The sequence below is a fragment of the Rhinolophus ferrumequinum genome, chromosome 18 (assembly GCF_004115265.2).
Source record: "Rhinolophus ferrumequinum isolate MPI-CBG mRhiFer1 chromosome 18, mRhiFer1_v1.p, whole genome shotgun sequence".
In the NCBI taxonomy this organism is placed as follows: domain Eukaryota; kingdom Metazoa; phylum Chordata; class Mammalia; order Chiroptera; family Rhinolophidae; genus Rhinolophus; species Rhinolophus ferrumequinum.
This window is the reverse complement of record NC_046301.1, coordinates 26,842,530-26,867,200: the sequence shown is the minus strand read 5'-3', so window position 1 is coordinate 26,867,200 and position 24,671 is coordinate 26,842,530. Positions and strand designations below refer to the sequence as shown.

General features: G+C 31.8%; 1 protein-coding gene across 2 annotated transcripts in view; it reads left to right on the top strand.

Annotated features, from left to right (window-relative positions):
• Window positions 1-24,671, top strand: part of PDGFC (platelet derived growth factor C) — a 173,955-nt gene that overhangs the window by 75,098 nt on the left and 74,186 nt on the right. For both annotated transcript variants that reach the window (XM_033135485.1, XM_033135484.1), the window contains exon 3: window positions 16,754-16,949. In XM_033135485.1, coding sequence (XP_032991376.1) covers window positions 16,754-16,949 — 196 coding nt within the window. The remainder of the gene's footprint in view (window positions 1-16,753; window positions 16,950-24,671) is intronic.

Here is a 24,671-nt window from a genome sequence, read left to right as displayed (position 1 = left end):
TGTGGGGAAGCAATAATAAACAATACAGACAAGATCCCTGCTTTCAAGGAACTTACCTTATGGAAAAGAGAGAAGGGCAATAAACACATATATTATATAAGATGATTTCAAAGAGATTTAAGTACAATTGACCCTTGAAAACTGTGGGGGTCACCAACACCCATGCACAATTGAACACCCACATAACATTTGACTCCCCTAATCTTAACTACTGTCACAGCTTGGTATCCACGGGGGATTGGTTCCATTGACCACTCCCACCAGAAACCAAAATCCATGGATTCCCTGTATGAAATGGCATAGAACTATGTGTACAATTGACCCTTGATATCTGCAGATTTCCAACCATGGATGGAAAATATTGTTTTCCATTCGTGGTTGTTTGAGTCTATGGATGCAAAACCCAGGGACATGGGGGACCAACAGGATAATTATTGGAAAAAAATCTACATATAAGTGGGCCCATACAGTTTAACCTGTGTTGTTCAAGGAAAAACTTAATGTGTTAAAGAACCCATGGTAAATATAATTAAAAACTACCTTATTCATAACAACTACAAAATCTATACCTTTTAATTCATCTAAAAAATCAGATGTGCAAGATCTTTGTAAATATAATTAAAACTTTATTGAAATAGTAGCTAGAGAGCTATTAAAGCTATGAATGTTACTTAAAGTAAGGTAGTTTCAAAAAGATTTGCTTTTGGTGATGGGGAGGGAACCAAGATTGAGAAAATGTTAACGTTTGACATTTTTGAGGAATATGGCAGTGGTTATTTTTTCCATGGTGTAAGTTTTTATTCCTTATCCTTGAATTTGGCTTTGGGATGCTGTCATAAAACTGATATTGGAATTTCCCACTTGACAGGGGCCCAATGGGATTGCCATTGCTCATTGAATATTTTGGGCAGTTTTATTCTGGTTTCCTCTATTTTCAGTAACTATCTTTGGAGTTGTGCAAATAGTCTTAAAAAGAAAAAAACCAAATACATAAAATGTAAATAACGCAACAGAGGAATACCATGTTTGCTGGTGGGAGAATTTAATGTTACAGTTATGTAAAGTATCCTCAAATAATTCTATAAATGAGATACAATTTCAATGAAATTGCTATAGAAGTTCATAGAACTTGGTAAGCTAATCTGAAAACTAATGTAGAAAAGTAAAGGGCCAAGATATTAAAGTTTATTTAAAAACTTAGCAATGAGATGGTGTTTTTATACAAGAATAGGTGAATAGTACAATTAAAAAGAACAAAAAGACCAGAAATTGAGTCACCTACACATAGCAATTTAATATGTGAGACAGAGAACGGGAAAGGTATGAACTGTATAATAAGGGATATTTAGAATATTGGCCATCCATACGGGACAATAGATAGAATTACACATGATTCATATCATAAACAAATTTTTTAAACATTCAGGGGTGAAATATAAATTAATATCCTTTTGACATTATAAGATTATAATAGTTTCTTAAGACACCAAAGACCCACAATTTGACTATTCAAGTTAAACTTTTGTTTGTGTGTGTGACAAAAATCAAAGTTTCAGAAATAAAATATAAGTGAGAACTAACCCTCTTCTCAATTTCATTCAATTAAAAATTTACTTTAATAAAAGCTTACATGAACAGGCATTTTTGATAAAATTCACAATTCAAGTTAATAACCTGAGTGTGTAACAGTGAGCCAGGACAGCGCAGAAGCCTGGCTCCACGGCGCATGCCCTTAACTCAGCAGGCGGTCGATCAAGTTATTTAGGCAGAGTACTGAAATCCAGTTCTACTTAGAATATGTTCAGTACATGGTTTACTAAAAATTTCAGTTTAATATGTATTCTAAAATATTTTATCCTTCACTAATAGATGAACTTTGTGGGTAACAAAATATATATTTTTTAATTATAATTTAACTCCTTCATAGAACTTTTATTATATTGAAATTTTTATACTACGAGTATACTGTTATACCATATATTTTACAGAGGGGGAAAATGAAACATAATGAAATCACAGTTCTTGACTGTCTTTTCCATTCCACTTATCCTCTTCATTAACAAGTAGAGAAGTGATGATTCCAGAGCATTCTATGAGGTTGAATCCAAGGATGATTAAAAATGTACTTGTTGTACTGTTTTACTATAAAATTTCTGCAATATACTTACTAAAGGACTAAAGGAGAAAACTTAGTCACTGTACAGTTTTTAAGAAAAAAAAAGTTTTAATTAATATTATTGAATGAAAAAAATTAATTACCTATATTGGAGTTAAATATATACGGTAATGTTATCTTTTTAAACATTCTTTAATATCCTTTATGGTGAAAGATTTAAATTATATTGTTATAACCATTCTTGAAGAACCAAAAATAACAACATATGCAATCCTTGTGTTACTGCTTTTCTACCTGACCGACAGAGCATTTTTTTTGGCTCTGGGAAAAAAAAAAAAGGCAGGGGTGGGAGAGTTTTTTAAAGTTGTCTCAAGTATCTTATGAAAATGAATCACTATCAATTTAGTCACAAAAGAACTAGGATCAAATTAGATGTATTTGGTGCCATCTGGTCTCCCTACATGGTTGGAGAGAACCACTGCTAGTACCACTCACCCTGAGGGCACTGTTTCCAGTTGCCACAGAAAGGAGCAGGTTCATTATCAATCCATGCCTGCAGTTTGGTGGGGCTCATGCTTATTATTACCTTTTTGTTCTCTCTGTTCATGATATCTTAATCTAGTTCGAAGTTATGTCCTTAGCAGAGTGGTGATGATTAAGTCTTCCTCATAGTAGCTATTGCTGTAAGAGAGTTCATGTGAATGTCTAATAGTTTCTAGTCTATTATTGGGACTCAAAAGCTTTAACTGCTTTTGTCATTTGAACTTAGAAACTATCATGGTAAATAAATACTTTTTGTGGAAATATGGCAGTGCAATTGAACAATGTGCTATATTCTTTAAATATACACCTCTTGATACCAAATCTTTAAAATTTCTCCAGAAAAGACATTATTTTTAGCAAATGTAAAGAATTATGATCTTGTTCTCAATTACACGTTTTAGATACTTTTTTTTCCAGAAAATTCTTAGGTACTTTCATACAGCTGCATTGGAAATATGTGAAATATTGTCATTGTTGTATGTAAAAAATATTCTATACCTAATATATATAAATATATGTATATATATACACACACATACTATTTATATATATATATATATATACTATGTATGTACTTACATATATATGTATATATTTTTAACTCACTCTAAAGTTCAAGATAGTCTTTCAAAATGCACTTCTGTTTAAATCCCTGATTGCTTAATTGGTTACTCATTTACACTGATGTTGTTGTACCAAAATGGCACTGTGGACCATCTGATCATGGAGTGAAGAACTCATTGTTTTGCTTTATAAAGGACAAGTTATTTTTGGAGAAGGTGTTCTTAACCTTGATTTCGTAGAAAAAAAGGGTTCATAGATAGTTTCTAGGGGATGGATGAATACTCTGAAATTATATGCTATTGTGTGCAAACTATAAGGGTATGTGTTTAGATATATAATTTTCTGTTTTGAGCATCCATACCTTTCATCAGATTCTCAAAGCTTTCTGAAGCCATTGGTTTAAAAGAATCAAAAAATAGCTCTTGCTTTGAAATGCGTGGTTCAGAAGTTTAACATACTTGAGGAATTCTGAAGCCTAGTTTTATAATTGGAGCAATTATAAAGAACAGAGGATTATAGACATTATTTAGCAAATTATGTCAAGGTTTGTTTTGTCTCAAAAACTTCCTACATTATTATATTCTTCTTTCCAGATCATCCTACTGGCATGTTGGTTACCATAATGGTGCTACTGTATTATTCCACAATCCATAATACTTACAATCCGTTCTAAACATTGCTTTTATACCTCTCATCTAAAAAAAAAAAAAAAAAAAAAAAAACAAATAAATAAAGCATAAGGCTAACAAAAATAAGTTTGCAAGATCCACACAGGTGGTGGCCCCGGCTGGGAATCAATATTTTTTCTCATCATTATAATGAAATGATGAACAAAATGACATTATTTGAGAACCGCTGTCCTTGACTTTGGATTTTTCAAAGATAATGGTGAAGGAATCTCAACTATGAATTTAATATGACTCAATTCCATAGAAACGTATCTGATGATATGGCAATAGGTTGTTGTTGTCTTTGCATGTAATTTGAGGAATTTTGGTCAATTATTCTTAAGCCGGTGATCTTCAGAAAGCAACAGTAGTCCAGGAATGAACCCAATTGTCACCCTTTTTATCTACTAAATTTTCTTTGTAAATATGTTTGTAGGTGAAAAGTGAGCTTTATTCCTAGGCAGTTTAGCCAGTCAAAAAGTATTTATTGAATGTCTATTATGTGTAAGGTACCGTGTTATGCTTTGGGGGTTACAGTAGTAAAAAACAAACAATGAAAACCAAAACCTACACAGAATGCATGATCTTTTTGTGTTTGCTAATTAAATTACACACCTACTCAAGTAAGCAAATGAACATATATGTGAGAGCTGCATTCATTGTGAAGGATAATTTTTCCTTTTAGTATAATTTTATTTTTCTACAGTCTTTAACCCTAATGATTGACTGCGTTTTTGAAATGATCTCTCATCTTCTCTAAATTACAATAAAATTTGTCATTTTTTAAGGAGTACCAAATTCTGGAAGAATGTTTATAACTAGAGGTAGAATTAATGTCAACCCTATTGTTCCAAGCAGCGAAATGGAGCCAGAATCCAGCAAATGAGTAGTAATTGGTAAAAATGTCTGCTGCTTCATTGAGAGTGTTAGAAACATCTCACAAATAGCCCATTAAAAAGCAGTTAAACAGAGCAAGTTATTAGGATTGTTGTTTGTATAGTACTTACAAAAACAACAAACCTGCTGTTGTTTTAACCTACTTAAAATAAAATACTTTAAATGTAATAGATATTACCGAGTTTACAAAAAATAGTTCTACTTTGTGGGCTAAGTTGAAGAAGGATGTAAGCAGGACAATATACACTTAAGAATTAATCACACATCTGTCCAGGTTGAAAATTTTCCTGAAGTCATGCGATCTAGCATAAAGAGAATGGGATTTAGACTTAAATGATCTGGCTTGAAGGTTTATGTTTTCATTTGTCATTAGGGTGACCATATGTTCAAATTTTCTGGAGACCATCATGGTTTATGTCTGTGGTCCTGACACAATAATACCACCCTCTTTCATTTTTAAAAGTGTATTGATTTTGACAGTAAATTTTATGGTCAGCTTACTTATTGTGACAACCAACTGACAGTAATAAACACACTGGTTTTGCATAACACACTGGTTTTCAAGGTTGTTGTGACAGCCAGAAAAAAAAACTTATGTATAAGAAGGTGTTCTGTAATCTGAAAATCATTACAAGAAATATAATGAAGTAAATAAATATTCTATAATGAAGTAAATAAATATTCATTTGGGCAGAGTGATTAAGGTGACTGAATAAAGGAGAGTGGTTTATTTTAATCAGTAATTCTTGAACAAATTGGTATTACTCTTGTTTGAGTTGTTGTGTGCCCTCGTTTCCTGAAGTGTGTTCTGTTGAAATCAAGTCATCGATTGTGACTACCAGGAATATTGAAACCTTGACTTTACTCGTAAGAAGGATAAGGGATAGGTTCCATTTAGTTAAAATTTCAATGGGTTTCCTAAATCAAATGAGGAAAATGGAACCAATTATTTCATAATTCATCAATATTCAATTCAGTTTGGAATGTTCTTAGTGTTTACTTCTTATTATTTCAAGAGGTACTTACATGTCCTTGTAGTAGCTTTGGAAAATAATGATTTTTATTAGTTTCATAAGCCATTATTAGTGATCACAAATTTTAATGCTCAGCCCTATGAATTTGATCTAAAGTGCTCAATTTCTCAAAGAAAAAAAATTCATGTAGTGTTGTTCCTGAACTCAATTTTCTGATGATTTATTTAATCTGTGTAGAATGGCTGCTCATTAGCCTTTTGATTTTTTTCCCCTGAGAAGCTATTAGAGGACTTGTATTAATTTGAAATAAAATAAAACCAATTAGTTTTTACCAATAGCAAATGAATTTCCAACAACTTCAAGGTCCCTTTATCAGTAGGAAGAAGAAACGAATTCTCCCTAAATTTGAGAAGCCATTAACTGAACAACCAGGAGGACAACCAAAACTTGGCAAGCAAGCATCAGCTCACCATATGGAACTTTTAAAAATATAGTTTCTGTGACAAGATGTTTGGGGATAATAATTACTACTTCACAGGGTTTTTAAAAACATTAAATAGATAATGTATATGAAAGCATCTGGCCAGTAACCTGCAATTCTGAGTACTTACTCAATAGATATTTGTTGAGATCTAGGAAGAATGAAGAGTCAAGGGAATATATCCTACAGGATAATGCTCTTTCTTTTATTTTTTTCTATGCCAGCCAAGACCCTCTCCCTTAAAGATTGGTATCAATGACCATGATTAAAAGTTTTGACTCAGATAATCATTTTTACAAGCTTTATGTGTCTTTTCAATCATTCAAAAAATTTTATTTTTACTTCCAAAATCTGAAATTGAAGATTCTGAACCACCTAGATTAGGATTTGAGGTCATCAAAAGACTCAATTTTACTATCTCCATCTACTGGCAGGGAGGAACTATACCCAAGCATGTGGACTGGCATAGAAAAGAGGAGAAAGAACATTTAAAAGGTAAGCAAAACGTATATTTTTATTTACTCTGAATTTTTCAAGTTTTCTTATCATACACTCTAATGTACTCTCACATAATTAAGGTTGATATAATGAACCATATTAAGGAAGAGAAATTTGTTTAGGTGGTACGATATTTTACCTGATTCTTCAACATGAACAAGTACAGATTCAAATGCCTTGCTTTCATAATGGGAGTCTTTTCTATCCTTGTACTTCTTAATTTCTATCTAGTCATTCCAATTCTCCAGTGCTGTTTTCATATTCTTAATAATCTTCAAACTGCTGTGTGCTTACTGAAATATCTCTGCTCTCATTTCTGTATTTTCTGATACATTAAAGATAACTTCCCGTGGCATGTTATTTTGATTATTAATGGTGTAGAGAGAGTAGAAGTATGTTTCTCAAAGTATAATTGATTACTCTGGTGTTTCTTATCCTTTTTGTCCATCATTCATTTTTAAGTATTTTCCTTTGGCATAAAATACTGAATAAAAGTTTCTTGTTAATTAATGAGTAATGTCTTAATGCATATTTATATCAGGTTTTGTTTGTTTGTTTCTTTGGTACTTTGCCTCCTCATCAGAACTCTTTTGTTTTGGTTGACTTTTAACAAGAATACAACATGGCAAGCAAATTTGAAGGATGATAATGGCTATAAAAATAAATATTTTGATGTTTGCGTGGTTGTACAGAAATAAATCTCTGTAAATTTAAATCATGTAATTTAAATGATTAATATAGTTATTCTTAAGGCTTATGTTATGCAAATCTGTTTTTTTAAAGCCCTACATCTACTTGAGAATGAGACTAGTAGCCATTTCTCAAGATAATTACTATTGTTACACTTGCTGCAATTAAATTTAATTTCTAAACTTAATTTGTACTTTTTTTCCTGTTAGTTTTCTCTTGCTCTTCTTCATCCCTTGGACATTTATTTCCATATCTTTCTTCCATTTTTTTGGACAAAATTCTCTTTCAGAAAAGAAATGGATGAATTTATAGGGAACATGGGTGGAGAGTTTTCAACATCAAAATTGGATTTCATGAGCAAGAATTTTCAAGGAAATGCTCTGTTCAAACAGGTCTGTTCACTTGCTGGGAGGTATGAATGTAGCTGGTGCATTTATTTGCTGGCTGGGGGATTACACTCATGCAAACAGTGCGGATATCATAAAGAAGAATTCTCAAATCTTCTCGTGACTTCTGATAATGTCTAATCTGACAGACATATCCTCAAAGTTTTCACTGAGATCAGATCATAGGGGAGTAGGTGTTTTTGAATAACGTTGAAGGAACTAGTAATAATGAGGAGTTAGAGAGTAATGTCTTCTCACAAATGAAACTTCTGGTGGACTTTTGTAAAGTCCAGTTTAGTCCCTGTTTTGAGTAAAAGTACGTTTCTTCTTGAATAGCTCCCATCCTTCTCTTTTTAGACCTCTTGCCTCTGGATCTTTGGTTTGATTTTTAAACTATTGTTTGAAAGCTAGCTATTGCTGAAAAATTTTCTAATGGATATATTCAAGCCAATTCTCGAATAAAGTATAATTAAAGTATACTTAACATTTTCCTGTTTATGCTCATTCACTCTTTTATAATAGACAAGCCAGATGATAAAATAATGTAATCTCAGATGAAATAGCTTGGCATAATTAGGTAGTCTCATGATTGTTACTAAAAATGTCTTTGCTTTGAGAAATAAAATTTAAGCAACCTATTTTCCCACCAAAAGTGTGTTTTATTAGTACTTTATGGCTTTCATTTCTTTTAAAAGCCTCATATTTATATTTTATTCATATTTTTACATCACTTTAAGATTGACAAGAGTTATTGAGGGCAGAGTGTGGGGTGGGGAGGTGATGTTTTCCAACAGGGCAGAATGATTAGAACATTTATGAGCATACTTAATATTTAATCAAGCGTACGAGGGACAATCATATCCCAGTATAATTGCTCTTCATTTATTCCTGTTATCATTTTGTGCAGTTACTACTGAAACCAAAAATGTTGCTATAAATATAACTTAAATATCTCAGATATTGCTTATGGAAATTCAAATAGTTTATCACTTACTTATAGCATTTAATAATAACATTAAAACATAAAATAGGAGGACATGTTTTGTACAGAAGTGACCAAATTTGTTATTTTCCTTATCTTAGGATATTATCCACAAGGAATTCATAGGCTCAATGCATATAAATTGTATACATTCATCTCAGAACATAAAATACTAAATAGAAGTAGAAAGTAGTAAAGTCTCATTTTTCAGCTCTTATGATTGCTGAATATGTTAAAACTAAAACAAATATATTCCTGATTTATTGTTTCTTAGGAATTATTTATTTTGCCTAATTGATGGCTTACCTTAAAATAAAAATTTAAATATATTTTAAATATTCACTAAAGGCAAAAGGTAATGGTCTTATTCGTTCTTTTCTCTGAAAGAGTAAGTCTATATTGATTACCTTTTCAGTATTATTTTCCTTGATGAATTTTAAACATCTTCCCATCAAAATGTCAGTACGGTATCTAGACATTGTGTGCACACAAAGAAGTAGGCGGCTACTTCCCATACTTGAAATTGCTGGTAAATTCCAACATGAATGCTGTAAGTTAAATGTCCAGTGCAGGTAGAAAATTGACAGTTGTTGAATCTCTAAAACAGATGTGGTTCTTTACTGAACATATTTTCTCTTAACTAAGTTTATTTGTTTTTTTAAAGGTTATGTAATATGATTTGTGCTTAATCATGTTAGCCAATTTTTGTCATGTTTCATACAAATGTATTTTGCTACTTAAAATACTTCAGAACTTCTAATATTTTATGTAAACTTTCTCCAATGAATAATAGTTTTAATTGAACAAGATTAAATACTGAAAAAACATGAAATCAGTAGTGAATCTTTAAAGTGAATGTTTCTTTTGTAATATGAATTAATCCTAATTTATATCCATTCTGCCTCTCTGTGAATGGCCTCTCTGTGGTACTTAACGTAATGCACAACTTAACACAGAATAAAAAATAATAGCATTGCCCAAACATGTTTCACTATAGTGGTATGTATGATTGTGTGTGTATACAATTATATTCATTACTAATTGGTTGTGAGATAAAGGCTTTAAGAAGATTCTTTGTTTATGTACTTGTCTATTTATCCTGCAGCATAATAGGTAAGAAGATTATTGCCAGTTTGTCTTCCATAATTGAGCCTTCATTTAAAAATGTTATATCCCAATGTATAAAACCAAAATGGGTTATTTTTACCATTACCTTAAGGCTAAAATACCATGCTGTCAAATCTTTACCATTTCTATATCTCATACCTCAATACCAGAAGAATTTTATAGATTTTATTTGCTGTATCCTTTATGATGCCAATTCAAATATCTTAGGGCATGAAAAGGTAATGTTAATAATAATTACACCAGGATGACAGGTAAAACTCAAGACCACCCCCGGCAAACCCAAACATGTTCACTATATAATGATTTGGGTGGTATGTATAAAAAAATCTTCACTCTAATTGGCTTACATAGTAAAAATGATCTATTTAGTCATGTACCAGAGAAGCCCAGAGATGGGATGAATTTATTGTGTGGTTTGAGCTGATATCCAGCTCCTCTTTTCTGTATTGCTATATACCTGCCTAATTCTGTGCACTGAGTTTTTCATCAGATTGGATTCTATTATGATGGCTTAATAGTTACAGTAGTTCTGGACCTTATTTCTGCACCCCAAAGGGTCTAATCTCCTACTACAGGGGGAAAAAAAAGCCATTGCATTCACTCTGATTGGCTCATTCGAGCCATCCATACAGTGAGGGAAATGGACTTACATTGACTTTCCAGGCTTGCTTCTGGGTAGGGTCAGTCCTGCTTTATTGATTCAGTGGCTGCTTCACAGTGGTGATGGGGGCTGCTGGGAAGATGCTCACTATATTAACTCTCTTGCATTGCATATGGAAGATTTGCTATTAACTTACTGAACACAGCCCCCCTTTAATAGTACCATTGTTCATAGTTAAACAGGAGCTAGTGGCTAAATTCTTACACTTCTCATTAGATACAAAATAAACAAACAAACAAACAACGCCCCCATTTTTAAAGATAAAGAAATGGCAACATTTCTACAAAGTTGGCCCTTTCCTCCTTCTTTAATCAACCCATAGAAGGGAATCAAAAATTTGAAATCACCGCCTAAAAAACACTGCTTTTTGCTTAATCTATTTGAACTTCGTGAAATTGAAATTGTTATACATATGACTCATTTTGTATTATTTTACATAGCAACCTTCTATTTACTGTCATAACAAAACCTTGATACCTGAAAATAACTTTTCTCCCTCATTGGAGAATATTCTAAATACGATGGACACAGTTTCTCCTTTATATACATATTGATTTATAATTATCAAGGTGGCTAATTTATACAATTATCATTACATTGAACTTTAAAGTAGACTGTGATTATCTCTAGTTTATAAAAAATAAACTGTGATATCAAGTGTCTTGCCTAAAATTACAAATTTTATCATCAATTGATTTATATATCACAGTTAAGATAAAATAATAACTGTAATTGTGGCATTCTTAGAATGCGGTAAAATTATAGAATGTGTTTGTTTTTTTTAAAATAAGTGAGTGTATTAAAAAAATGACAAATCTCAATAATGAGTACTCTAATATCTATCACCTTCAGCTGAAATATATATGTAGATTATAATAGATGAATTTTGAGTAAGATATGAAATACAAATTAAAGGGACTTTCATTGGGGAGGTGAATAAATTGTAAAAGAATTTTATCCTTATATGCACAGTCTCTAAAAACTTAGGAATTAAGGGTGAAATTTTGAATAATACATAAAATTGTTTTCAGCCATTTTCTGGGCTATTAAGTTTCTTTATAATATCAATATGTATGAGGTAGCGCCATGTGTTGGGCACAAAGCTAGATACTGGTATGATTTTTAATAAAACATAGTTTTGCCTTCTAGGAATTTGTACCTTGGTAGCAAAGTAAGAAAACTCAACCCATACATATGATTGACACATTCAGTCTTAAAGGAATGGGCACAGGAATCAAAAATGGCATTCTAATAGAGGGAACAGTCAAAGTAGGTTTTGATAGGGGAATGTTAGTTTTCTAATATACCTAGTCCAGTAATGATACTAAATTACAGTCCTAGAAGTTGTCACATTAAGAGGACAAGGTTTTGTTTTGTTTCTGATGACCCAAGCACCTGGAACAGTACATGAAACATAATAGGTTCTCAATATATCATTTTTGACTATTCGTTCCCTTGAGGAATAAAATGATTATCTTCTGAGATAAATTCAAGAACCTCAAATGAACACATCTGAATTATACTGTTTTATGGTTTACTTAACAACAATCTCCTATTTTATTTTTCCTTAGTAAACATTTATTCTTGTAATTTGTAAACAGTTTGAGGTAAAGGATGTTAATCTTATGATTGTCTTTGTTTTATTTTGCTATTGTTTTAAAGGTAGGTATGGGAAATGGTAGATTGAGCCGACAATAAAACAAAAATGAGTCTGAGTTTCCTTTTATTGTATTAAACTGTTGTATTAAATATGAAAATGCACTTCTATATCATTTGGAATTTATGGAGAGATATTTGTTTGCTATGTGGAACTCAAGTATATCTTCTTGCTATAGCATCTAAGTGGATCACGGTGAGATGACTCTGTGGAGCCAAACTAGCTATATATCTATATATATTCAAAACCTGAAGCTGAAGCTAAATAATAATGTACATTAACTGTAATATATATATATATATATATATATATATATATATATGTATATATATGTCACAGGATGTGGAGTACAGCATAAGGAATGGAGTCAGTGGAATTGTAACAGCTATGTATGATGTCAGAGGGGTAGTAGATTGGGGGAGGGAGGTTCTCACTTTGTGAGGGGTATAAATGTCTAACTATTACATTGGTTTATACACCTGAAACTAATAAAAAATATATATCATGTTTCCCCGAAAATAAGACCAGGTCTTGTATTAATTTTTGCTCCAAAAGATGCATCAGGGCTTATGTTCAGGGGATGTCATCCTGAACAATCATGCTAGGGCTGATTTTCCAGTTAGGTCTTATTTTGGGGGAAACATGGTGTGTGTGTGTATACATATGTATGTATACACACACACACACACAACACACACACACACACACACACACACACATATACACACACACCAATAACCAAAGATGAAAAAAAGGTGTTTGTTTTTTTAAGTGTATACATTTTGCCCATGAGGCTTTATATATATATATACACACACACACACACACACACACACACACACATATATAAACATATATGTATATATATTTATATATATATGTGTGTCATATGATTTTTACTATTGTTAAAAGTGAAATCTGTTAATTGAAAGTCAATGAAAGCAAAAATAGCTATTATAAACAAACTATCAAGGTTAGGAAAAAAGATTAGGCTTAAAGAAGGTTTATCACATGGGAAAAAAAGCAGCAGAGCAAAGCACAGATAAGACCAGTGAAAATGTGTATTTATCAAGTAAGGATTTGAAAATGGATACAATTGCCTATTTCAGAAATACCTTTTGTTATACACAATGTGAAGGTTAATATATATTTGGAGGTAAACATATCAAAAAATCTTATAGGACATCTGTGAAGTCTACCATCTTATGGGTGACGTGTCACCACAGCCTTGCCTATGTGAAACAGAAACCAGTATTCTTCACAACTCTAAAACTAAACGAAGATTGGAGACTCATTTCTTTTTACCTAATTGTTAATCTTAAGGTCCTCTCCTGCTCCAGTCAACTTAAAACATAAGCATAGGGAAGGAAATGGATGATTTATCTTTCTTTATGTTATATATTATCCAGAAACCTCTTTTTCAGTGTTATCTTTATTAATAATATAACATTTTCAATTGTTATGTTTTTTATTGCTTTTTATGAATCCTCTTACTCCTATCCTCTTTTGTCTATAATAAATATAGCTTCAAAGGGACTAACAGTATTAATGGATGGCAAACATTAGGAAATTATTTTGATTTCCATGCTAAACTTACTGAATATATGCAATTATACAATGACTATATATAATTCAAATGTATGTATACATATATAGTCGACAATTTTATTGAATTTACATTATTAATCTCTTTTCTTTCCCTTTTCTATTTTTGTTTCATTTTAGTTTTCAATACTTGTAACATAAAAGAGGTTGTGCAGGATAATATGAAATGGTGTCTATTTATAATTTTAACAATTTAGTGTGTATACATATTTTCATTTTTCATGCTAAACTCATCTATGATGAGCAAGATTTATTCTTGCTTAGGGTACATTGAAAGGAACATGTAAGTATTTTAGTGATTTGACTACAAACGCGTGTTTTATTTCATTGGTACTTTCTTTCTGTGTACTGTCCATGTCCATTGGATATAGGAAAAGCAGACGTTCAGTAAAATAGTCACAAAATATATACTAGTCTCATCCCTAAAATACCAGTAAAGTTATATATTTGGAAAGATGATTTTTTTAAACAACAGAGTTATAAATGCAGAGTCTTAATTTGGTAGAATTTAATGCTTGTTGCTTTTTTTTTCTTTTTGATTATAGGCCTACTTGTTTGAGATTTACATAAAATTTTGACAGTCATTTGCAAATCATATGTTTTTGGTGGCAAACTTCATTTTGAGATGAATTTTTGGGCACAGCAGTTTAACTTAGGGAATTTACAATTTTACCACAAATAAAGCCTAGATTTTTAGTCTATAAATTATGTTTAGTTAGAGTTTAATGGAATTGTGAATTATAAAGGGAAAAAAGATGTAGGCAATTTAAGTATATATATTTTATCCATGAGTTTTTTTGACTGAAGATATAAAAATAGAATTCAGATCTTTTAATAGCCATGTGGCTGTCTGGATTGTTCATGAAAAAGTAAACATGGCTGGATTTGTAAAAAGCACCTTGGAGGACATAAGGCATTTGTTTTGAGACAAAAAAGGGACAAATATTTACATTTTGATAAATCTGATTTAAAAAGTTAATTCATAAATAATATTAGTTGTAAAATGCGAAGGACTCCTGATATAAACTACTGCTATAAACACCTTCTGAAATAATTGGATTATTGGAAAAAATTTAGAGAGTGAGGTAATACCTCATTTTTAAGAGGAATCTTTGAAAACAGAGAATTTATTAATTTAATTTTAGTGGTAAATTATCATCAGTTTCTTAATAAAATCTGTCAGTGTACAGGAGAGTTCATCTATCTTGATAGTTCTTTCTGTCTTCTTAGGAGATATACTCGTATGAAGTTATTTGCATGAAAGTTATTGATCATTTCATATATGTTAAAATAGTCAACAGCAGTGTCAAATGTTGTCATCCAGTAAGACAGAAGATGTTTCTGTGTAGGTTACTTACTACTGAGGACAAGTTTAGTCACCGAGAAGAATGACAGCATTAAATTATTTATTTAATTTAAAAACTCTGTTTTTCCTCAAAACATTTTACTAATATGGCATTCCCCATAATGTGAACTGTGTCTTTTCAAAGAATATTATATTTTTCTTTACCTTGTCTTCCTAATTATAATTTACACAATATAAAATAATACTTACCAGACTGATTATTGAAACTGACAAATCTAAGAGAATAAAAAAGTTACTTTAAGAATCATAAATACAAGTAAAAATTATTTGGGGTATTTTCATAATGAAACAGATTATATTTTTAACTTTAATAATATTCTAACTAATACGTGACCCTTGCCATTGTCTTTTAAATTCACAAATTTTCTTAGAGCAATATTGTTAAATTGAATTTTATCAAGGTGAAATAATGTATTTTGCCTAACATAAATACTAAATGAAAAGTTGCTGTAGTTACTTTAATTGCTGTTGAAGAATGGGGCAAAAAGAAATACTTGCAATCCAAACAGCTTTGTGTATAGTAGAAGCTGCATTAGGTTGGTGAAAAAGTAATTGCGGTTTGAAAGGGTAAAAATAATTGCAAAAACCGCCATTATTTTTGCACCAACCTAATATTTGTTTTCTAATATTATATAAGAAATTACCACAAGCCTAGCAGTTTAAAACAAACACAACTTTATTTACTCTCAGCTCTAAGGTCAGAAAGTGGGGGACTGTGTGAGTGAGTTCTTGCTCAGAGGTTTTGCAAGGCTAAAATCAAGGTGTCAACCAGACTGGATTCCTGTCTGGGGGTTGTTGAGATAAGAGTCTGCTTCCAAGCTTGTTCAGGTTCTTTGAGGTTTTAGAACTGAGGTACCATTTCTTTGCTAGCATTCAGCCTTCTACTGTCTTCAGCTTCTGGTGGCTTCCCTCATCCCTTGGAATATCACCTCCTCCATTTTCAAAGCCAGCAACAAAGAATTTCCCTCCTATTGAATCTCTCTCACACTTTGGTTTTCTCTGAGTTTAGGAAGGGTCCAGCTTCTTTTAAGAGCTCAATTTATTAGGCTAGTCCCAAGCAGATAATCTACTCTTTGATTAACTAACAATTATCAAAACTAATCATGATTAGAGGACTTTAATCATTATTTGTATTTTTAAAACTAGAGTCATATCGAGTTTCTTTTTAAACTAATGACTCATATTTGATAAATCCTTGGAGATTAGAGTCTTAACTTTTTGTGATTTTAGGAATCTAAAAGAGTTGATTGTTTGGCATCTCAGTAAGTAGATTCAAAAAGACTCATTGGCTATGTTCTTTGAAGTATACATATACACAGGTTTTTACTCAATAATGTTAAAATAACATTTTTTCCTGGATAAATTATGAAAAAAATGGTACTTGATTTATTTTGTATAAAGCACACCGAACACTTGTTTGGTGTGAAATGTGAATGATAAAAAACAAAACAAAACAAAAAACAACATTTATCTTGAAACCTATACTTTTTGAAATGTTTATTCTAAATATATGTTTATGTGTATGTTTTTGTTTTAGGAGTACAAAATCCCCAGCATGAGAGAATCATTACTGTGTCTACTAATGGAACTATTCACAGCCCCAAGTTTCCTCATACTTATCCGAGAAATATGGTCTTGGTATGGAGATTAGTAGCAGTTGAGGAAAATGTATGGATACAACTTACATTTGATGAAAGATTTGGGCTTGAAGACCCAGAAGATGACATATGCAAGTAAGTTATCGCACTTGAAATTCCAATGTGTGTAACAACTGTTACAGTCTTTCAAGTTGCCTCATTTTGATGGTGTGATTTTTAAATGGCAACTTTTGTTCTGTTGTTTTTCTGGTGATTCAAGAGATTTACAACCTTATTTTTTAAGCTATGTTTCATTTAAAGTCTTCATTTAAAATTTGAAGGCACATACCTGTACATTTACAGTCATTAGGTTCTATCTATTTCTGAAAATAATTTGAGATAATTTATGGTAAAAAAATAACACAGAGAGAGTACTACAATTTAAAATGAGAAGTAGAGAATGAAAAGCCAAGTAAAGGAATGCAGTTGTGGCAGAAAAAGTGTTACCTTGAGTGCTAAAAATTTTTACATTTGAGCCTCCTGATATGTATTAAATCAATAAAATAAACAATACGCTATTAAAAGAAAAAGCAGCATCCATGGGTACATACTATCCATAGTCTCCAGTATCCGTAAGTACACCTGTGGATACATACACATGCATAGGACTAAGAAGTTTAAATATTTCATCACAAAGAAAAATACAGTTCTGAAAGCTGAATTAGAAATTTAGGCTAACATTGTGGTTTGTCAGGTAGAAATTTATCATAATTCTCTTAGAAGCATTCATGAACCAAAGTCAGCTGGAGTATTTCACCCACGCAAAAGACCACCTACTGTATGTCATACAAATATTACTCTTTAAATCCTATGTGAATACACTTGTCAAGGTTGGGTGGTCTTATTGAAGATTTTTCACTTCAGTGGCATTTGTATATCATAAAAGTATTTTACTTGAGCTTCTTTGTGGGGTTCTTTATTTTTTCTTTGATATACAAGTTAAAGGAGAATTTTTATTTTATGGTATATTAGAGATAAATATTTCTGTACAGATGAAATAAACTTTGTATGGGCTGTCATCACAATTTGTACTTTTAACACTTATATGGTTAGGTTTTTTTCTCAGTTCTTCTTTCTGCAACGATGCATTTCATCTGTAATCTTATAGAACAGAAGCTCTTCTTGTTATCTATAGAGAATTAAAGTAGCAACTCTAGATCTCATTCATATTTCATAGCTAAACAAAAGCCAAAACCCACTTTTCCTAACATTCATATAGGTAGTTTTTCACTGTGCTATGTATTGCACCACTTGTCATCTCCTTTTCATATATAGAAATCCATAATCTTGTCAAAAATTGTGAAAGATTTAAGATTTTGTCCTACTTGCACAGTGGCAAATTAGCCCACCGCTATTTATAAATGCTGATTGAAGATAGGAGATGTTTGGGTTAGAGACAAAAGACTATATCATATAAATAACATTAGCCAGAGTATTAGCACTTCCCTGTGCTTCTTCTCCTAGTTCCAATTCCCACAGGTGAGTGCCAAGAGGGTCACATGAAGCCTGCATACCTAGTGGGTTGTGTTATAGGAGAGAAATATTATAGGTATGTGCAAATATGAGTGTGCATATAGGTGTGTAATGTACGTTCATAGTTAAATTATAAAAATTAAAGTATCATCTAGTATGCCTCACCTAAGTAAGTGGTTATTCAACTTCACATAATTTGATACTCAACTTAAGAAAAGTGACTCTTCCAATAGTTCTAAAATCCCTTCCCTTTGTTCTTCCCTGATTGCATCCTCTTCTTGTCCCTGCAAATTTAATCATTGTCTTAAGTTTTATTTTTTTCACTCCATCCCCTAATTTTCTCTATAATTTTAGCACATGTACATATTTCACTACGTACTGTCCTATGAAAAATAAATTACTTTTGCCTGTTTTGCAATATATACAAATGGTATAATACTATGTGTTTACTTTTGTGACTTGATGTGCATTTCAAAACAAGCAAAACTAAACAATATGATGTTTTTTTTAAAGTTAGTTCATGTTGAAGCAGATAGCTTAAATCAGTTGTTTTCCCTGATGTATAGTATTCCATTGTATAAATAGTCAGCCTTTTTTGTCTGCTGTTCCTTGATGAATGTTTGGCTTATTTCCAGTTCTCCTTGTCCAAAATACACGAAAACTTTTTTTGAGTCTATCTAAGAATGGTTTTACTGTCTCAAGATATTTATATTTTCAACTTTACTAGGTAGAACTAAATTGATTTTAAAAGTGAAAAATTTACACCTTTACCAACAATGTACAAAAATTTCTATTGTACCACATTCTCATCAACCTTTTGATTGGTCATTCTTTTGATGTTTTGGTAGTATGGTATGTGTAAAATTGTACCTCAATATTAATTTTTATTTTTTCCTGATTACTAACAAGGTTGAGATATTTTCATGTTATTATCGGCTACTCATATATCCTTTTCTGTGAAATGCCTGCTCATGTCTTTTGCACAGTTTTTACTGGAATTTTGGCCATTTAAATTAAAATTAAAATTTTGCTTTTCAGATTTAAGTCCTTGATCCAACTGTACTTTGTTTTTGTCTATGGTGTGAAGTATCTCATAATATCCCCACATGATTTATTGAATAGCCACTTTTCCACAGTGATGAGTAAAACCAGCCAACTAGATCAGATTTCTGTGTGTGATCTGATCTGTTTCTGGGCTTTCTGTTCTGTTCTTTCAGTCAGCTGTGTTTATCTGTGTAGCAAAATTACAGTCTTAATTACTGTAGCATTATAGAAGCTATGTAATAGGGAAGTCTTACCTCATTTTCTTCTCATTTTGTAGCATCCTTGCACTTGTAGTTTTTAACATATTTTTTAGGAGTAGGTTGTCAAGCTCCTTGAGAACTCCTGTTGTGATTTTTATTGCAATAGCATTGACTGTATAGATCATTCGGAGAGAACTGACATCCTTATAGTGATGACTTTTCCTATCCTTGAGCACTTTATGTTTCTCCATTTATCGGGCTCTTCTTTATTGTCAATACAGTTTTAAAATATTCTTTATGAAAATGTTATGCGTCATTACTTAGATTTATTTTTATATTCTTTATAAATTGTTGCTAAAATCCTTTTTTCAAAATTACATTTCCAATTGTATATTGCTAGCATATAGAAATGCAATCAATTTTTAGTATTGATCTTATACCTGGTAAACTGACTAAGCTTTTTTATTTATTTTAATTCTGGGAATTACTTGGGATTTATGCAAAAAATCATATGGTTGTGAAAAAAGATTCATTTCTTCCATTCAGTTCTTTAACTCTTTTCCATCTCTTATTAAGCTATTGATTGTATTAGTAGGTATCTCTGTCTTCTTGCTGATTTTAGAGTTTCCTTTAAAAAAAAATTAACTTTAAAATACGGAATAACTAGATGTACAGAATGTTCCAAAGATAGTACAGAGAATTTTCATACACTTGTAACCCAGGTTCCACCAGTATTGCCATCTTACATAACCATGACACATCTGCATAACCAAGAAATTAACATTTATACAATACTAAAATAAACTACAGACTTTATTCAAATGTCAGTAGTTTTTCCACTTTATGTCCTTTCTCTCTTTTAGGATACTTTCCAAGATAAGCATACTGCATTTACTCTCCTGTCTCATTTTTTTTTTTAAATTAAAGTTTATTTGGGTGACAGTTGTTAGCAAAGTTACATTAAGTTTCAGGTGTACAATTCTGTATTACATCATCTATATATCACACTGTGTGTGCACCACCCAGAGTCAGTTCTCCTTCCGTCTCCATATATTTGATCCCCCTTACCCTCATCTCCCACCCCCCTTCCCCCTTACCCTCTGGTAACCACTAAACTATTGTCGGTGTCTATGAGTTTTGTTTCTTCATTTGTTTTTCTTGTTCTTTTCTTGTTTTCAGTTTTATATTCCACATATCAGTGAAATCATATGGTTCTCTACTTTTTCTGACTTGTTTCGCTTAGCATTATAATCCATCAAAATCCATCCATGTTGTTACAAATGGCACTATTTCCTCTTTTCTTGTGTCGGAGAGGCTGTGGAGAAAAAGGAACCCTCATACACTGTTGGTGGGAATGCAGATTGATGCAGCCGCTTTGGAAGGCAGTGTGGAGATGCCTCAAAAGATTAAAAATAGAATTACCATATGACCCAGTAATCCCTCTCTTGGGTATCTACCCAAAAAATCTGAAAACAATTATCCTTAAAGATATATGTGCTCCGATATTCATTGCAGCTTTATTTACATTGGCCAAGACATGGAAACAATGAAAGTGTCCTTCGATAGATGATTGGATAAAGAAGTTGTGGTACTTATACACACAGAATGGAATACTATTCTGTCCTCCTGTCTCCTTAGTCTCCTCCAACTGTGACCGTTTCTCTCTTTCCTTTTATTTCATTCCCTTGACAGTTTTGAAGAGTATTGGCCATATCAACCTCACTTATCACTGATGATGTTAACCATCATAACTTAGAATTTCTCCTCTAGTAAGGTTATTTGGAGGCATGTAGTAACTAAGTTCAGCCCACATTCAGGTCGATAATGATTAATTTTCATCTCCTGGAGAGGGGAGTATATAAATATATCACTTGGAATTCTTTAGTAAAGAAAATTTGTGCCTTCTCTTCTCTTGCTTTTTCCCTTTCTTCCTCCCTTCCTTCCTTCTCCCCTTTTTCTCTTCTATTATTTATATCAGTATAGACTCGTGGATGTTTATTTTATTCCCTGTGTTATAATCCAATGTTGTCATAATTTACGTTGTTGTTGAAATTGTTCCATCTCTGGACACTGAGAGTAAAGGGTTTGCTGTTAACAAATCTATATTGAGTACGATAATTGACGAAGATTTTTTAAAATTTATTATTTGGAGTACTTCCTTTTTTACTTTACTAGGAGGCATTTTTCCCCTTTGGGAAAATGTTTTTTTGATTCTTTTAATTTTTACATTTAAAAATAAGTTGCAGTCACAATGATACTTCATACTCAGCGTGTATCACCTAAGAACAAGGATAGTTCCTATGTAATTTCAACACTATTTTCATACACAAGAAATTTAACATTAATATGAAACTATTACCTAATATATAGCTGATTTTCCAATGTTTCCTAGGATTTCCAAATGTTATCACTTCTTTATTTTTTTCTTATTATGTTTTGATTCTGTAATAAATCACTTATTATATATCACATTTGATTATTATAATTCCTTTCTTGGCTTCCATGACCTTAGCATTTTTTTTTAACAGTTCAGGCTATTTGTTCTACAAAATACCGCTGAGTATCAATATGTCCTAATATATATTCAAGATTAGGTCCTGCTTCAAAATTTTGGCCAGAATGTTCTCTAGGTGATGGGCCCTTATGATTTCTCATAATGTCAGTTTATTGCATTATCAATGACATGAGTTTGCTTTCTCAATCCTGGTTTAGCATCCTGCCAATTTTGATAATGTGATGTTTCTATTTTCGTCCACTTGAAGATTTTTACAACATCCATTGTTTCCTTCTTTTAAACCGTAGGCCATAGAGAAGCATATTGTTCATTTTCCATGTAAATGTATAAAGTTTTTAAATACATTTTAATATAGATTTCTAAATTTATTGCGTTTTGGATATAGTTTATCTGTCTGTGATTGCTTGAAATTTAAGATTCGGCTTCATTTGCTTCAGATCTTTACATTTTCCAAATGTGCTTGAAATGAAGGTATATTCTTCATTTGTGGGGTACAATAGTCTATATGTGTCCATTACATCAATTTGTGTAATTGTGCTGATCACATCTGTATTGTTCCTGATTTTTTTTTTCTTCTTGATATATCAGTTACTGAGAGAGATTTTCCATAGAGGATAAATGGATTTATCAGTTTGACCCTACGGGTCTGTCAATTTTTGCTTTACATGTTTTTAACTTATGCATACAAGTTCAGAGATGTGACATTGATCTTTATTAATGTTTTATTTTTGCTTCAAAGTATATTATGCCTAATATTAATAATGCTACATCAGGTAATTGTCGTTATTACTTGCCTGGCATTCTTTCTATTCTTTTACTTTCAACTTTCCTATATCCCTTTTTGTGCCTGTATGTGCATGTTAGTATGTGTGTCTATGTGTGTTTTGGTTGTCTTACGAAAGTATAAGTACCATTACAAAGAAAGATTCAGAAAAAAACAAAACAAAACTATATTTTCACTTAGGAACTTAATCTAGTACGTTGATTCTTGTTATGTACATTTTGGCTTCAGTGTTACTGTTTATTTTGTCCATTCCATTTACACTCATTTTTTTGTTTCTTCAGTTTTCTTTCTTGCATCGTTAGTTTACTTAGTCTATTTTTCTTTTCTACCAAATTAGAAAATATAAATCAATTTCTGTTTAATTGTCTACCTTAGAAATGTATATTTAACTTAATATCTAAAACTAATTAATGTTTACCTTCTTCCCAAAATATGAAATTACCCGAGACCATTTTGACTACTGTGGAATGCTTATTCCCCAGATATCACACACTATGTTGATAAGGTAGAGCTGAAATAATTGCTTAACACAGAGATAGAGAAAACCACCTTGATAACTTCAGTAGTGTCTGGGGAGGAAACGCAAAACCCAATTTTGTTGAGAATTTGACGTTTGGTTTAAAATGGATCATTCAGTCTGGAGACTTGATTAAGAATGGGTAAGAATCAAGATTTAATAGTCTAGAATTGGTGGAAACAAGGCAAGGTTTACACGCATGGCTTCAGCATTGTTAGATAGTGAGCTGTTGATGCTTTTAGTTGAAGGCGTCAATGTTTCTTTTGAGAAGTTCCTGTAATGAACAGTAAAGTAATTTTCCTGAGCAATAATGAAGATAATAAAAATAATAATGTCATATTACTGTAAACAGTTTACTGGATGGGGCGAGTGGTCTTCTCCTTATTGTCCAAGGTGGATTGTTCTCACTATAGTTACCCCCACTGGTGATTGGTATGCAGTAGTTACTGACTGAACGTGTTAGTTTTGTTTTTGTTTTGCTTTTTGATTTCATAAGGATGACATTGTTTTTATTATTTTGTGTAATCCGTACTTCTTTAGCTATACCTCTATGTCTGCTTTTTGTGTTATCCATTTTTTAGCACAGTACAGTCTTAAAAGTCTCTTAAGTGAAAGCCAGTTATTAGTAAATACTCAGTTCTTATTTATTTGAAAATTTCTTTGTTTTACTTTCATTCTTAGAAAGAAGATAGGCAGACTGGATATAAAATTTTAGGTTGTATGTTTATTTTTTCTCAGTACGTTGAAGATACTATCCCACTGGCCTACGCCTGTTGAGCAGTCAGTTATCAGATTAATTGCTGACATAGCTGAATAGTTTTCCACTGGGTGGTGCATTTCACAGAGGGAGACATGTGGATAGCAGGGGGTGAGAGGGAAGGAACAGAGTTAGATCCAGCTCCAGACTTCTCCTATACCACTTGTGGCCCATTAAACCCCCACTCTTGTACAGCAGGGTTCAGCAGATACCCTCAGGACTGCAGAGCACATTCACCCCAATGAAATCTTGATTTCTTGTGCTTTTTTCCCCCTCTTATTTCCTGACAATGTAATTACACTAAAACCAATGTTTCATTTTGTTTTTTTTTTTTTAATCATTTGTCAAGCAATTTTAGTTGTAATGTACCAAAAGGAGTTCTTCTGCTTAACTTTGTCTATCATGTGGCTAGAATGTAGACCTTTGTCAAGCAAGATAAAGTTTTTCCTGAAAAGGCTTGGTGTACTAAAATTCAAGTTTAAAATTGGTTTTTAAAACATGGTAAAATAAACTCTTCTCCATGACAGT